The sequence below is a fragment of the Ceratosolen solmsi genome, unplaced genomic scaffold, assembly GCF_000503995.2.
Source record: "Ceratosolen solmsi marchali unplaced genomic scaffold, CerSol_1.0 scaffold10, whole genome shotgun sequence".
Taxonomy (NCBI): domain Eukaryota; kingdom Metazoa; phylum Arthropoda; class Insecta; order Hymenoptera; family Agaonidae; genus Ceratosolen; species Ceratosolen solmsi.
In genome coordinates this window covers 26,572,503-26,590,497 of record NW_011948412.1, presented here as the reverse complement: position 1 = coordinate 26,590,497, position 17,995 = coordinate 26,572,503, and the positions used below count along the sequence as shown (strand labels likewise).

At 21.1% G+C, this 17,995-nt stretch overlaps 1 protein-coding gene across 1 annotated transcript; it reads left to right on the top strand.

The window, feature by feature from the left end:
• The first annotated feature begins 16,312 nt into the window (after positions 1 to 16,312).
• LOC105366559 (venom serine protease 34-like) lies at positions 16,313 to 17,055 on the top strand. Its single transcript, XM_011505055.1, has 3 exons — positions 16,313 to 16,365; positions 16,657 to 16,982; positions 17,044 to 17,055. The coding sequence occupies exons 1-3, from the start codon at positions 16,320 to 16,322 to the stop codon at positions 17,053 to 17,055; spliced, it is 384 nt and encodes a 127-aa protein (XP_011503357.1). The 5' UTR covers positions 16,313 to 16,319.
• The last annotated feature ends 940 nt before the right edge of the window (positions 17,056 to 17,995 follow it).

Genomic DNA, 17,995 nt, shown 5'->3' with positions numbered 1-17,995 from the left:
CTTATCCAAATATTTTATAGATAATTTTATTTATACTCTCAATCAAAATAAAAAAATATATGATTATAGAATTATGGACGATAATTATGGCTCATATTATTATTTTAATATATTTTATTTCATATAATAGTTGATTTGAATCATATTAACAAATATTGTAATACGAAATATGTATATTATATCTTAAATAGTATATACCTTTTTATGCCTCTTATTAAGTATTGGTAAACTAATTAATTATATCACACATTAATTAAAAAAATTTCTTAATTAAAAAATAAAAATTAACAGATAGTCTATTTACATATTATTTTGCTATATTGACATAAATATTTTAAAACAAAATAATAATGGAAATATATTAAAGATAAAATATATTAAAGTTATATAAATAATAATAATACAAATCTATTATTTAAAGCTAATCAGTAACGATATTTTTAATGCATGAATAAATTATCTTAATTGTTCATGAAAGGATGAATAAATTATTCGAATAAAAAATTTATATATAATTTATCTGAAGATATATAGATCAATAAACCGATTAATTAAATTAATTTTCAAATGAATGGGTTAATTTTTAAAAATATTTTAGAATACTTTTGCTAAGAATGTAAGAACTATTGACTTAAAACTGATTTCAACGAATGAGTATATTCTTGTGGTGTCATCGCATCACTTACATTACTTAAATAAATCTCCTATTGTTCAGATTTAAAAATTTACATTAGAGCTATAAATTTATCGAGCGATTTGGGAATTACACTTATTCCTGATCTTTAATTCTTAAATCCAATCTATTTTAAATCTAATTTATTTTAAAAAATTAATAGAGATACCAGTCAGTGGTTATTTAGCTGTTATTAAGGTATTCTGAAAAATAAGTATTTAAATAATAAATTTTAGTATAAAATAATTGCTTTATCTTTAAAAAATTTGTCTCCGATTTATATAATAATCAAAGTAAGACGTAATAGTTAAATTTTAACAGCACTAAATATGTTAAAAAATAACTTTAAAATATTCCATATATTTAAATAATTTAACATATTAACATTTTCAAACAAATTAAAATGTTATTTCATTTAGATAAACACCTATACTATTCAATAAAATTAATTCTTTAGAAAAGTAAATTAGGAATTTTCATATTAATTATGATAAATGATTTGAATAAAATTAAAATAAAAATATAATACATTTGTTATTTTATATTGACATAACAATTTCAAATATCTTATCTATAATGTCTACAATTTATGTGAATACAGTGTGATTATTTTAAAAATACTAGACACATATATATTAAAACTAACATTATATTTTAACTAAATTAAGATTTTGATGAAATAAACTTTAATTTTTAGGTTACAGAAATAAAAATGATGAATAATTTGTAAAATAAAATGAAAATACCAACCGTGAGACATTCTTTATAGTCGGGGAGTTTCAATTTATGCATTAGATCAATATCTAATATTCTGAAAAACTTCTGCATGACTAGTATTAATAATAATCAGTGTAATGATCTTGATCTAACATCACATTTTGTCTATCAATTTTGTATTATTAATACAAAATTAATTAAAATCTATTTTAATTATATTAATTAATTTTTCTTATATAGTATATATATATATATATATATATATATATATATGTATGTATGTATGTATGTATATATATGTGTGTGTGTGTGTGTGTGTGTGTGTGTGTGTGTGTGTGCGCGCGCGCGCGTGCGCGTGTGGGTGTACATTATTAAGAAATTTCTTTAACGATGTATCTTTGAATATTATTTTAATAACTATCGCAAATTAGCATAATGATTAATATAAATGTTTGTTGTTGATAACAAGTTAAAATCTCTAATTAAAGTCTATTGAGTTTGAGCTAAAAAATACTTTTATCTTTATAGGTTAATAGTTAAGATATCAAAATACTATCAATGTGTATATAGAATCACTATTTTATGCGCCAAAAATTTACCAGTTGTATTTACTAACATTTATCACCATCGAAATTTTATTAACGAAATCTCAATAATGTTATATACTTATTGATATTCGTATATATGGCCATAATCTACAGTGCTTCTATTTTTATTTATATTCAATTTCATATTAATATACTGTTCAGTTATCGAAACGACTAGATTAAACATTAGTTAAATATTGGTTATGAAATTGCATTTTTATGCTTCTAAAATATACGTTTTAGTATTAATAGTACCTTCAGTTACAATAAAATTCATAATCTAACTTTTTTCAAGGCGATCATTAAGCGCTGTAAATATGATAATGATTGTCCTACAAATAAACCACGTGTTTTTCTTACAGCTACTTAATTGATGTTATTAAGAATTTTGTTATTTTAAATAGTAGAAAACCTTTTTAAATATTGTTTAAAATGGCACTTGACGTTCAAGTATATTTATGGATGCGAATAATTTATAAAATCTTGAACAAACAAAGCTAATAGAACATTAAAAACAATCTTAAGCTCTCTAATCCAAATATGTCACTATGAAATTAATCTGTTGCACATTCATAATCACATTGTCCCTTGATATACTTAAAGTAGTCATTATCTAACAGTTTTGTCTGGTTGGCGAGTCAATAATCCTTTAGCAAACTAAACTCATAAGCTATCCCTTGTCAACTGAATCATTAAAATTGCCAGTTCAAGATAAATCTTCAGAGACAGTATTATAACCGAGTTCATAAGTTTAACCATAATTAGAATAATTCATAAAAAACTACAGAACTTCGAGTACTTAAGATCGGTATAAAACCATTACTACCTGCAAAAACGCTGCTGCCGTTAATAATTTGAAATGGAATGTAGCTCTGTTAGAACATCAATCCATAATAGCTTCGATTAAACGACAATGGATTGTGCAACAATTCGGAATAGCTGTATATCAATCCTGGATAGAAAAGATAACTTCTGGTTTTATATAATTAAGCAGACGGAAGACCATAACACCATATATCATCTAGTGAATTATCACAAATAATAAATTAGGTTTCAAATTATTAAAAAAAAATGTTTCACATAATTAAAAATTTATTTTTAAAAAGTTGCGTTTAAATTATTGAATCGTTTATTATTAATTCATTTGAAAATAATTTCGATTTACCTACTATTTTATGAGAATACCGTACCAATATTCTAGATAATTTTTAATGTATAAAATAATTGTCAAGTGAAATATTAAATTGTTCCTTTAGCTAAACCTTAGTGATAGTTCCCAGTATTGCACTTGCCATTATATTAAAGTTTCTTCAATACATATAGTGAGCCTAAAATCTATTTTTATAAAACAAAAACTTTCCTTCATAAATAATACAAGGGAAGTATTAAATAATTCTATGGTAAAGCTTAAATGTTTTAAATAGTTTTTCTTTTATATATTAACATTTTATGGCGATATTATATATATATCGGTACATTCTCTTAGTTATTATATTATCGGCAAGTGCATTTTAATAAAAATAATATTCCCTCTTGAAATATTATACTTATTAAAATATTTGATACACTTTAATAATTTGTATTTGCCAGTTTCGATTTGAAATCAGTTTTATTATTTTAATTTAAAAAATTAAACGATATCTAAATAGTCATAATGGTGAAATTATATAAAATTTATTATCTATTTGTATTTTCATAAAAATATAAAATTGAAATTATAAAGTTTTTAAAACAAAATTCAATAGTTACTTAATTATCTTAAAGAATTTACTTTTGATAATTAAATTCAGTTGATATTATTACCTATATTATTAGAATACTTTAATAGTAACTAATAATAATAAAAAGTCTATAAATTTTTTTTTAAATAAAATGTATTTAATAAATACATATTATATAATTATTATATATTTTAAAATAAATTACAACATTACCGAATAATTTCAGTTTAAAAACTTTCGTATTCATTTAGTACTTTTAGTACTAATTATAGTATTAAACAATCAAAGCATGTTTTTAAATACGTATATGTATATAGAAATATTTAAGTCTGAAGCACAGATATTGAAATAAAAAAATGATTATTCAAATCTAATAATAATGCTAAGTTATTTTATTAAAAATGACGATTATTTATAAATCAATATAAAACTCAAGCATATACTTAAAATATTTAATACATTTATTATTTTGAAATTATTTAATAACTTATTATAACTTAAGATAAAGGTAATCATTCGTTATCTCACCGGCTTTATATAAGAAATCTCGTATAAACTAGATCTAGAATACTTGAATTGTCAGTATATTCACTAGGTCACAATGCTTTTTCAAAATATAATCTTTTATATTTATAGTATATGCTTGTTATTTTCATTAATTAGTGGTAAGTTAAATGTATATGTAATAAATATTAATTTACGACAGATAAAATAGAACTTACCAAATATTGAATATATTATTGCTAATATGTATACATTTTGCACTAAATAAATTTTGAAGTAATACAATTTTTTAAATTTAATAATATATATTTTTAATAAAATTATTTAATAATAAAGCCTAAATTAATTAATTCTAATGTATCGAGCTTACTGCATAAAAATGAACATAAGTTCGAAAAACTAAATATGAATGGAATTAAAAGACGAATATTTTTATACTGTTAACTCGAAGCTACAATTGGTTTAGTTTTAAGCAGTACAGTTTAATGCTCTTATCTAAATAACTACTCAAAACATTTTAGGGATAACCGGAAGAACTACGAGGATTGTTGGTGCTAATGATGCAGACATAAAAGATTTTCCATATCATGCAACTATTAAGCGTATGGCAGATTATACCCAAATTTGTGGCGGTGCAATTATAAGTCATAAGCACGTGATTACGGCAGCTCATTGTGTTCCTGCGAATTTCGTAAGCTCTAACGTGCTTATGATCTATGTGGGAAAAGCACTGCAACAACGAGATTTTTATGAATCCATTTTTGGAATTGATCAAATTTATATTCATCCTGAATTTTATCAATATGAACAAACTGAACCCAATTTCACAGTAATGATAAACGATATTGCTATTATAAAGGTATAGTAGAATATGTCTTTCGTAGAATATACTATTACTAGTATACATATATATCTATACAAGTATTCTTCAATTATTAAAATTAAATAATATATTATTAATTCGATGGATATATTTAATGTATATGCATTAATATGTATCGTTTGGCTTAGACCAATATATTTAATAGAAATTTTTTACAATATTATATGAAATTTCAATTACTATATAAAGTCATTTTGACTTCAGCAAGTTTGCGTAAGGTTTTCTGCATATAGATAATTAATTTAAATAAAAATATTTATTATAAATAATATCATATAAATAATGTATTATTTTTAAAACTTATGATATTCTATATACTAATTGAAAAGATAAAATAAGCCTTCATGTTATATCTAACATCAGGCATTTTTCTTATTAGCTTTTTCTCATTATATTCCTTTATTTATTAATTAATTCTCATTATAAATCCAAGAATAACTAGTAATACTTTGTACCAGAATTCATAATATTTAATCATTTTACTGATATTTTTTGTAAAAGTCGACCTATTTTATAAATTTCATTCATAAGAAATTTATTGAAAAACAAAAAACTTTATACATATATGTTAGTAGAGTTGATTATGTAAATAATTATGAATGTTTATACTATGTTTTGACAACTAACAGAACAAAAATAAAATTTCTTATACTAAAATAATACATTAGAAAACTTTTCAATTGTCATTTTTATTCTAGTTCATCAATATTCTTTTTCTATAGTTTATTTTATTGCTTCTTACACTAATTACTAATATTATATGTAATTTATTATTATGATCATAAATATTTTATGTTACCAAGTAGTATTTAGTTTCTAAATGGTAATCTAAATAGGTAGTAAAGATAATTAATTGCTATAAAATAAATATTTTATTTTTAAAGAAATGAATCAGTTAAAAATGTAAATACAACTATTTCATATTTTTAAAAATAAACAATTATATATATGTATATATATATATATATATATATATATATGTATGTTTTTGTAAATTTTTGGTCAAGTAAAATTCAAAGCAAATATTATAATGTTGATTATAGTAAATTAAAAATAATATATGAATATTCTTGTACATTCGTTTCTAAATAGATTATTCATGTATATAAAGAACATTATCTTTCACCTTTGTCAATAAAATTCTTATTTCTTGTGATTTATATAATTACCATTCTTGACTTATACATTATGAAGAAATACATTACATGATAATATATTTTTAATAAATATGATATTAATACAATATATAATAAATATTATATTATAATAAAAATAAAACAATCAAACATCTTCTAAATAATCTAGATATTTATACATATTTTTAATATTTATAGATACAAGGAACCATTCGATTTAATGAATATCAAAATAAAATAAACCTTCCAACAAAGGACATTTTTATGGATGATTTATTAACATTTAGCGGCTGGGGATCAAAAGCTTATCCAGTGCTCCAATCTCCTAATAAGCTACAGCAAACATGGATGACAATTACTGATAATATTGCATGCAGATTTCATTGTAAATTTGATATTAGTGACGGACAGTTTTGCGCATTTCGTAATATAGGAGTTGGTGCCTGCGTTGTAAGTACATGTTTGTTTTTTTTTATTATTTAATTTATATTGATATCTTTCGTCTTTCATTTCAGTAGATAAAGTAAATAATGTATTTTAATATCTTAAAACAAAAACAAATACATTAATTAATGAATTGCAATTATATTTAGTATAATTATATCAAGTACAATAAGTAATACAATAAAACTTTTCAGGGTGACAGTGGAAGTCCAATTGTTTCTGAAGATAAACTCATTGGTATCCTATCAATGTGTCGTTTAAGTGCCACAGGTATACCTGATGTATTTACCAAAATTTATCATTATGTCGATTATATTAATAGTATATTAGCACTATAATACTTTTATTCATATATTGTTATAAGAAATAAAATGACTTGTATTATAATGTGTTTATTTATAAATATTATTTACAAAACAATTATAGACAGATAAAAGTGAATTATTAATGAAAATATTATATGTAAGTTATTAAATCTTAAAATTGGGATTATTTTCAATACTTCTATTAAATAGAGTAGTTTACAATAATATAATTTATCAACCAATAATTTAGAATTTTTAAATATTTTTATTAGATGATAAATTAATTACATTATATTATATTAACTACATACTATACACTGTATTATTATTATTATTATTTTATATATTAAATTATATAAACCTTGTATAAATATATTATATAAGATATATCATTAAAATATACCATTATTATTAAATTATATATTTAATTATATGAATATTGTATAAATATATTATCTAAAATAACATATACTAATAGAGATAATATTAGAAATAAGTTTAATTCATTTTAAAACAGAAAATCATATATTTAATAGATTTAAAATATTTCTTTTCTAATTCAAATGACATATTATTATCAAATTATATTACAAATTATTCTTAACCTTTTATAGCTCGATTCTACACAATATAGTATAATATAAACGTGAAATATAGTATAGCTTCAAGTAAATTAATTATAAAGATAAAACTATAATTTAATTTTCTTCTAATTTACATAATTCTGGAATTATATTGCATTAATAAATGACAAATATTGTAGTGGCATATTTAAAAAGTAATTTTTCCATAAATTTTTTTCAATCAAAACATTTTTTAAAAACTTTCGTTTATAAAAATTTAATAGAATAAAAAATATTACAATCACACATATTATATAGAAGTAATTTTAATAAAATGGAATGATCAAACAATAATATTATATATTTATTTCATAAAAGTTTCCTTTTTCCTTTTTTTTCTTCTGCTTTCTAAGTGCATTTTTTATAATTTGTTACTGTACAATAAATAAAATGATGAAATACCACCTTTTGAGCATTTATCATGATAATTTACTTGGCACACGTCGTGTTTACGTTTTGTTTACTTGTACATCTATGAAAATATATTTAAGAAGAATTATAATTATCATTTAAACTACGTAATACAAATACTGTATGAATTAAATAAATTATAGCATATATAAATCATATAATCATTGTAAATACATTCTCTCTAATCTATAATAATGATGTAAACTATTATTTGGATTATGTTTATATTATTTGGATAATGTTCATCGAGAATCAATAGCTCTAATTAATGCATGTGTATTTATTCAAATTTACAAATTAAAATTTTTTTTAATTTCTTTAGCTAGTGAATAAATAAAATTTAGTCACCGATAATTAGGATTTGTATATTTGTAAAAATAAAAATATACCTACAAAAATAATCGAAATCAAATTAAAAAATTTTCTATTTATTTAAAATAATTGATTATTTAAAAAAATTATAAATATAATTATATGCACGAAACTGCATATGTATAAATATTTAGTTAATTATTGAATCATAAAAATAGAGCATTGGCACGAGAAAACCATTTCATCACATATAATATTAGATTTCTTCATGATTTAAAATAATCTAATGTACATATTATTAGTTTCCATATATTATTATCTATTTATTTTAATTATGCTTTTCAAATTGCAGTTTTACTTTTCATAATATTATTATGAATTACTAGAATAAACGGAATTTGGATTTCTATAAGTGTTAGGAAATTTTTAGAAAAAATATACTTGAAATTTTGATAACTAATAATCTCTAATCATTTTTATTAAAAAAGTTATATACCCCTATTGATGATATATCTGAAAATAATTTTTTATCATTATTATATTTAATATGGTTAATCTAAGAATGTTTGAAGTGCTCAAACGTTTCGTAAGCAAACTTTTAAAATCCTCAAAATATTAAGATATCAAACTATGGAAAGTCAGGAGTAAACACGAAGCTTTGAAATTGCACTTATTTATTTTACCTCTCTACACTATCTCGAACGGAATTATCTCATTAATTCTTTATAAAGTTATCATTTTCTAAATACCTGATTTAAATGTTCAAGACTATTCTTTACTTGAGAATTTACACAATTCCAAAATAACTCATAAAAATTACATAAATTTCTGTGAATCTTAGAAAATTAAATATCATTGTACAAATATCTTTAATATCACTTGAATTTGAAATCGAATGATAATAAAATTTGTTGAAACTAACTGAATTTCATATTATTGTATCTTGTATATTTTTAGTATTTTTCAATGATTAAGACAAAAATTGATTTAATTTATTAATTTTCAAAAATACAATTTATTTATGTATATATCTTAAAAAAGATTAATAAACGAAAAAAAAATCTCTATTGTTAAAATATTAATTTTGTATATTATACATTAAATATAAATTCGGATCCGAATTTTATTTATTTAAATTTTTATATAAATTTTTAAACATATGATTATTAAAAAAATAAAAACAAATAAACATAATCAAAAAATATAAATAAAAATGACAATTATACATTGTGCCAAACACAATACAAACATTCTAATCTGTTTATCTATTTTCATGGCTCTTGTATTAAAAATACAATGTCTTTACTATAAATTGTATTGTTCATTCTAAGCACTGGTAAGTCTTGCTTTTATAGTTTTTTGCTTAACTAAATATTTCTAAGATTTTATAATGTACTTTTTGAAATTTGATTTAAAATGACTATTTCTGTAAATTATTCTCCTTTCAATATACGATCTATAATATAACGTATAATATATCTTTAATTAAATAATTTATAACTATCGTACATGAAATAAATATAGTCATACTTATATTAAATAAAGAATTTATTTTTATTTCAATAATTGATTAAAAAAACTTCTAATTCTATTTTTTTAACCATGCCCGTAAGTCGTAAATAAATAATAACTAAAATTGTTTCCGATTGTAGCATCAATAAAACATATTTTGGACAATTTCCTCAATCTTATTCCATCTTACTCCATCTTACTCCATCTTATTCCATTATAATTAGTCAAAATATTTTCATGGCAGCCCATTGTTTCAAATTGGCCCTAAGCACGTATTCGAATTAAGGATACATGCAGCTACTGCATACTTCACAATGGAATTAGGGACGGCTTTTGAAATTCACACAGGGTTTTACTCATCCACGTTTCAAAGCTTCTTATCAAGATCCAGTGAAATTCGTGTCTTTATGATATAATGGTTATAAAGGTATAAAAGAATAATACTTTACTATTATTGTACACTAAATTTGAAAAAATTTTACTTTAAGAAGTATTCTTGTATATAAAAATTATGCTGACGAAATGTTTCTAAATTGTTTTACATGGCAATTAATATTGATAAAAGAACGATTCCAATGTTAATTAATTGAAAAGCGAATTAAATAACAACTATATTCATGCCGGTTATAATGTAGATATTATCTAAATAATATTTTCTATGCAGTAATAGGAAATAAATACGAATATAGGGGAAAATGAGTCAAAAATTTATAACTTATATTAATGATTTATCCAGAAGATATTCATATTATACACACTATTATCCATGTTAGATAAGAATTATTATAATTATAAGAATATCTAGATATTACAATTTATATAATAAATACTATTTATTTAAGTAATATATTAAACTGTATATATTTTCATAGACACACGTTCATTCCTTTAATACGATATATTAAAGTAGGTATTTTAATAAGGTATTAAATGTTTTTATAAGTTGAAACGATTATTCAGATAATGAGACACGAGGTAAATTAAACATACATGTTACATTTTCAATATTTCTCATTTATATTAAAAATATTTCAATACAAATTATGATCAACGGATAACAGATAAGCTTTTGAAAAAACGAGAAAAAATATTTGCACAATTGACAATTTTAGAATAGTCATTTTGATAATGCGAATACATATGTTAATATGTCTTATAACAATCGAACACTAAAGACCGAATTTTATTAAAAAATATTGTATAAGTAATTAGCGTTTATATTATTTACAATAATATCTGTTTTTTTTTTATTTATAAAAAAGTTGAAATTTCTTTAAAAAATTATCCAAAGTAATCCCTTTAAGCTAATACAATGAAAAATGAAAAGTGTTTATTTTTATTCTATGGAACATCTATTTAGTATTGATAAATTTTCAAATATCAAGCAAGTAAGAATGACTATGTTGCAAGTTTACTGAAAATAAAAGAAACTTATTAATTTGATACATAAGCACATAATTGATATGATTGAGTTTTGTAATAATTTATTTTTGTTACCACATACTTTGACAGAAAATATAAAAAAAGGGTATTCAAATTTACATGTACTTAGATATACTATACAAATATAAAGTCATTATGATAATTCCTTAATGTTTCCAGGCATTTAGGCAATATAAAAAATGACTAACTTTTCCATATACGAAGACATAAAATCAATTTTAGCTACAATGCAAATACAATTTAAAGTTATAATTTCAATTATCTCACTTTAAATTTATAAAGAATTTTTTTCTTACTTCATATTAATATTTATTAATATTAATTCAAAAGTTCATTACTTCTATTTAATATTGTACAATTTATTGTATAATTTATTGTCCCTTCTTTTCAATATGTAATGCTATTAAATGTAATGGTACGAACTTTTTATAACTTCGATTGACTGTATTATTCATAATTATAATTCCTATTGATACGGTTTGCACTATTATATTGATTTGTAATTCAATTGAAACATATAAATAATTTTGAGGTATAAAGGAATTGGTTCAAAACTGATAGCAATTTATTACAATATGAATTGTCTATTTATTAAGAAGTATGAAATAATTTATTTAAGTTAATTTTTAACCTATGCCTTATGCGACCAGCCTTATGTAGAAGAAGGGGATGATTATTAGAAATGTCTTTTAGAAAGAATGAGAGAGAAAATATACTATAATTAAACATATTCCAGCACTTACGAGTCTTTACGCCTTAAGGTTTCATTTATATTAAATAAACAATAGACCTGAGATAAATATATCTAACTAGATTCATCAATAAACTAATAATAGTCCTATTAACGAATATAAATTGATAATTACTATGCGATATATTGGCATTGAATGGATGCTCGACAAATTGTTCGAAGCTAATAATCAGAAAAGAAGACAGTGGAGCTTATCAGAATGCGGCAAAAGTTAAAGCCTGAGTATGTGGGATTACACCTGCAGTATCCAGCACGGCATTTTCATCTTGCGAGGATGATACTAGGTAACAAACGCAATTGTAAAGGGAGGAAGTGATATTTATAAATGTCATGTTCAACAGTCGAATTGTACGTGATTGTTGGAATAAAACGGAAAATCAAGAATATATTTATTATCCAATGTAATAAAAATGACGCATAAACCTCGAACCTATATTCTTATATAAATTAATAATAGGAAAAAATGTTATTAAAAATTAATTATATTAATCAATAATAAGCATATTTTTCGATAAATATCTATTTACGTATTAATGAATATTTAACACTAATTTATAATTAATTTGAAAAAATTTATATAAAAGTAACAAATTTAGAAATACAGATGTGCTTTAATTGAAAAAAACAAGATAAAAAAATCAATGTTATTGCATATTCATTCTATTTTACTTATACATTATATTATACTTACATTATAATCTCTAACTATAAATGAAAGCCTTTAATTATAGCTAAATGTAAAGAAATATCAAATAGTTTATTTTATTTCACAATCAAAAACTCTATATCAAATAACTGAATTTCATTTATTATAAAAATAATATAGTCATTTCATATCAATAATGTATTTTTAATATTGTAATTGAATAAAATCATAAATTAACTTTCAAATTTAAAAATAATATTTTTTATGTAAATTAATGAATATATTGCATAATAAATATGTCTTGATATAATAATAAAGTCGATAATAAAGATAAAATAAAATGAACAAATATCTATTTATGGGACTTTGCATCGAAATATTTATAGCGTCATCAATATATTATCCAGTTTAAATAAATAAATATAAAATAATTAATATACTAATATCTATTTAGTTAGTTTTAAAAATTATGCAGTTTAACAAGCTTACCTACGCTTCAAAATTCATTAGTATTTCAATTACGAATCTTTAACTGTTTTCTTGACATAAATTTATTATTAATTTAAAATTTTGTTATATTATAAGTTGATCAATAATAGTATTTAATATCTTATAGATTAATTCTATTACATAAAAATGAAAAGAATTTCGGAATCATTTCTACATACGCTGTACAAGTCATTACATACGAAGCATGGATATCCGAATGAACATAAGCCTGATTTTATTAAAACAACACAAAAAATGGTAAATGCTCTGCGAATGCAAAATACATGAAAATTTATTATTTAAAAGAAAAATTTAATCGTGTTTTATTATAGTTATACACAAATATTTTAATGAAAAAATAACATATATCTGATTATATATTTGAAAATATAAATATAAACATATTTATATTATTAATTTGTATTAATGAAGCTTTAATTAATAATATTAGAATAATTTGTATTAAAATCTATAATTCATAATAGTGTCTATAATAGTTTTATTTCTATTTGGTGTTTTATAGTCTAATAAATATTATTCTAATGCTTTAACAAACTAGATTAGACGTGATCAAATTACATTTGCAGCAATTAAATAATTTTTTTAAAATACACTTTTAATATCAAATATTTATATTAGTTAGTTAGGAGTTAGTTTTTCAGAGTAAAATATATAAAAAATTAAACTATGAAAATATATAAAAAAAAAGAAAAAAATAATATAAATTGAAATCCCAATATTCGATAATAGTTTATCCATAAAAAAACTAAAATAAAAAAAGATCTTCATTTTTATGCAAATTGCCGAATAACGCGAATGTAAAGTAAAGAAAAATTCTCATCAACTCTAAAATGGTACGACTTTCATAATAATGTCAACGTTTACTCTTATTCAAAAGAATAAATGAGATGATAAAATAATAATAATATCATAAATATAATATGCTAACGAAGTTTCAGTGCTCGAGATGAAGCCGCTGATATTAACGTTGGTATAACGGTATTATTGTAACGAGAAAATAATTGATTTAAAAAGTAAATTTCGATGAAACTTGAAATGATTGATGATTGATTTGACAATACGCGATGATCAGTCAATACTTCAGTTTGATAAATAGAAAAATTGCACTTATAAACAATGTCATAAGTGCCAACTCTCCCGCCCAATGCTCGTTATAACCGACAAATAAAATGGATCTCCGGTTTAATGGTTGTTCGATTATTCTAATACTTCCGTGGATATGCATAAAATATAAGGAAACTTGGTTCGTAAAGAAATTATTTTTAACGATGTATTTAAATGTTTATTATAAAAAAAAAGCATTGTAAAATACATGGAAAATACCAAATTTTTAATTAAATTTATTTAAATAAAAATAAATATGTATTTTTTATATATATATTTAATGTTATCTATATTTAAAATAAAATGGATGTATTCTAATGTACATTTTTATAATTTTTGTTTATATAAATATTAACTATAAACTATCTGTCCAAATTGAATATAATCTAAGACCTAATAATCATTACAGGTATAAATACTAATACTCAAAATTATGTTGTCTACTTAATTAATAAGATATTTTATAACCTACTATTATGCATGTGATATTAAAAAAAATGAACACCATTGCATTCCATTCATTGATATAATATAAATGAAGGATTCAATTATCTTTTCAATTTTATACTTTTTAAAAATGAATATATAATATGATTAAAATTTTATATTTCTTTATGTAGTTAAAAAGTGAAAGAAATTAAAGTTTTAATTTGCTCTATTTAATTGTAGTTGTTAATAAATAACGAGAACAAGCATAATATTGTTCCAACTGAAAAAGTAGTGCTAGGTACATAATAAAGCCATGGCGAAAATAGTTTGAACAAAAAAAAGTAATGCTTTGTAAACAATGAAGCCCTTAATAAAAAAAAATGTCTTTTATATATATATATATATATATATATATATATATCAGGGTCGGTAAATATCGATGACTAATTAAAATTTTTAAAAATACTAATTTTTATTTAAAATATGAATAGAATTTAATTTTTACATTTATTACTAACTCATAATAAATCGTTTACTTTCAATTTCTTCATTATGATCTAGAAGTAATTTCTGCTTTAATTATATAATTTATTATTAAAATAAATCATCAATTTAATCTTAAATAATAAATGAATCTATATAAATATAAATTTCATTTTTTATTTTCAATTTATTAGAAGTTTATTCAATTGGACGAAAATTTTGTATATGAAAATTGATTATAAAAACAATAAACAAACCAATAAATTTTTCGTATTAACTAGTTAATTACTAAACATAAATAGATAAATCAATACAATTTAAAGTAGACGGAATAATATATAAGGAATTATGGAACTGAAAAAAAAATTGTGTACATGAAAATTGACTACAAAAATACTAAACAAAACAATAAGTTTTCTTTACTAACTAATTAATTACTAAGCATAAATACATAAATCAATATAACATGAAGTAAACGGAAGAATATATAAGCAATTATAGAACTGAAAAGAATTAGATATGCAATATTTTAAATAAAAGAATTTAAAATATTTGCTTATAAAAATTCATATATATTAAGTATTGTGTATATTAAATAAATATATACATAATATTTCTTAAGCTAATAGTTTTTAAATAGTTCTATTAAAATTAACATTAAGTAAATAAGTAAAATTTTTTCATTTCAATTCCACTTAATTTTTACAAAAAAAAAACATATATATATGTATATTAGTATATTGTTATTTATTATATTATGAAAGAATAATACTTATAAAATAATATAAGATTTAAAAATCAATTTATAAACATACAATATTTTTATTTATATTAGTTTGTATTATAAAAAAGTAATTAGAAGTTGATCGATGAAAAATTCTAATATTAAAACGATTTATAGATAATTTTTTAAGTAATTACATTAAATACAAATATGTATGTATGATCACTTCTATGAATACAGTTGTTTCAATAAGCATTTCAAATATTTTAAACATGTAAAATATAAGCTGTATAACATGTATACGACACTAAAATGATGTATTATCTAAATTATCAATTGGGTATTCCTTTATAAATTGAATCTAAGAATACAAATCCTCAATGCACATTACAAGTATCACTATGTCAGTTGGATTTTTAATGTTTTTGTGCTTTGCACTCGTGACTAGTAAGTCAGATTTATTAACCGTCATTAATTATATTAAAATATTCTAATATTTGAATTTTTTTATTTCAAATCCTTAATTTATATTGAACAATTTTGACAAACTAAATTATTTATAATGAGTGGTTTATAAGTTTATAAAAAAATTTTGTGTATAATTAAATGTTATGAACACCAAATAAACTGACGAAAAATTGTCTATCATTTAAAACTGCAATAATAATGTTGTTCTCGGGCATTTATACAAGAATAATCTAATTAATTGACAATAAAGCAAGACACTTTTTATTTCAGTCACATATAGTAGGAATACAAGAATCATAGAGGGATCTTACGCAGATATTAACGATTATTCATTTTATGCATCTGTGAGGCGCATTTCAGATAATCTACTATTGTGTGGCGGTGCCATTATAACAAACAAACACATCCTCACAGCAGCGCATTGTTTTCCCGATCTTTTATATGCTTATGTCAATTCGAAAATTGTCACAGGAACGTCAAATATTACCGCCAATCCCGGTAATACGCATCTTCCTAAAAAAATTTATATTCACCCAGGTTTCACGAGTGAAATAAATGAACAAAAATTCATGTACAACGATGTTGCTGTTATTAAGGTATGTTGCAAAAAGTGCATTATCACAATTTGTAAACGTTAGTAGTTTTCAAAATCTTCAGGCTACACAATGATATAACTAGTAAAAAAAAAGTTATATGTTAAAAAATATTTAAAATATTTACATAATAGTGTGCAGTTTCCTAATTCATTTCATCATAGTTTGTATTTAATTCTGAAAAATTACCGTAAATAATGAAACAGTTGAAATATAATGTGTGGTTCAGCTATTCCTTAATACTTTTAAGTTACTAAAGAACTCGTAAACTTTTATAATAAAGACTATAAGAACACTGGGCTAACAGCACAATAAATTACGTAAAGCATTGCATACAGTAATTTTTATATAAATATTTTTTTTAAAACCTCGTTAATAAAGTTTTCAGTAAAGTTTAAAAACTAAATATTGTTTATCCCTAAAATAACTATTATTTTTGAAAATAGCTTTATTACATATTATTTTCTCAATAATCAATAGTCGATTGTAAAAATGTAAATTCTTAATAGGCATATATATATAAATTAATTTAAAAAATTAATTTTCTGGGAAAAATGAAATTCATTTTGACTTGAATTGTAGAATATTTTTTAAATATATTCAATGTATTTATCATCAAAAAAGGTTAAAACTTATTATTTATAAATTTACATTATGTTTAAATGTAATTGTTATAAAAGTTCAATTATTCTAAAAAATATTAATATATATTATAATAATGAATAGTATGACATCGGATATTATTAAAAAGGATGATTATATTGTAATTAAACAATATAGATATTTACATATCTGTCAAACAAATTATAATTTTTTATAATCAAATGAAAATTTAGTTTGGATTTGATATATAAAGTTTTGGATAAAATTTGGCAAATTGAAGTCGCTCGAAAATATTATTGTCTAAAAACACTTATTTAAATTGAAAAGATTGTTGTAAAGAAAAATTGTACAATATTTATTATTATATTTTTATTCAACTAAATAATTTCATTACAAAAACTTTTCATTTATAG

Bases quoted from the DNA above. Each gene is read 5' to 3' on its own strand.
- LOC105366559 (XM_011505055.1), top strand. From the start codon at position 16,320: ATGTCAGTTGGATTTTTAATGTTTTTGTGCTTTGCACTCGTGACTA. The intron at 16,366-16,656 runs GTAAGTCAGATT...TTTTTATTTCAG, and splicing joins GTGCTTTGCACTCGTGACTA to TCACATATAGTAGGAATACA.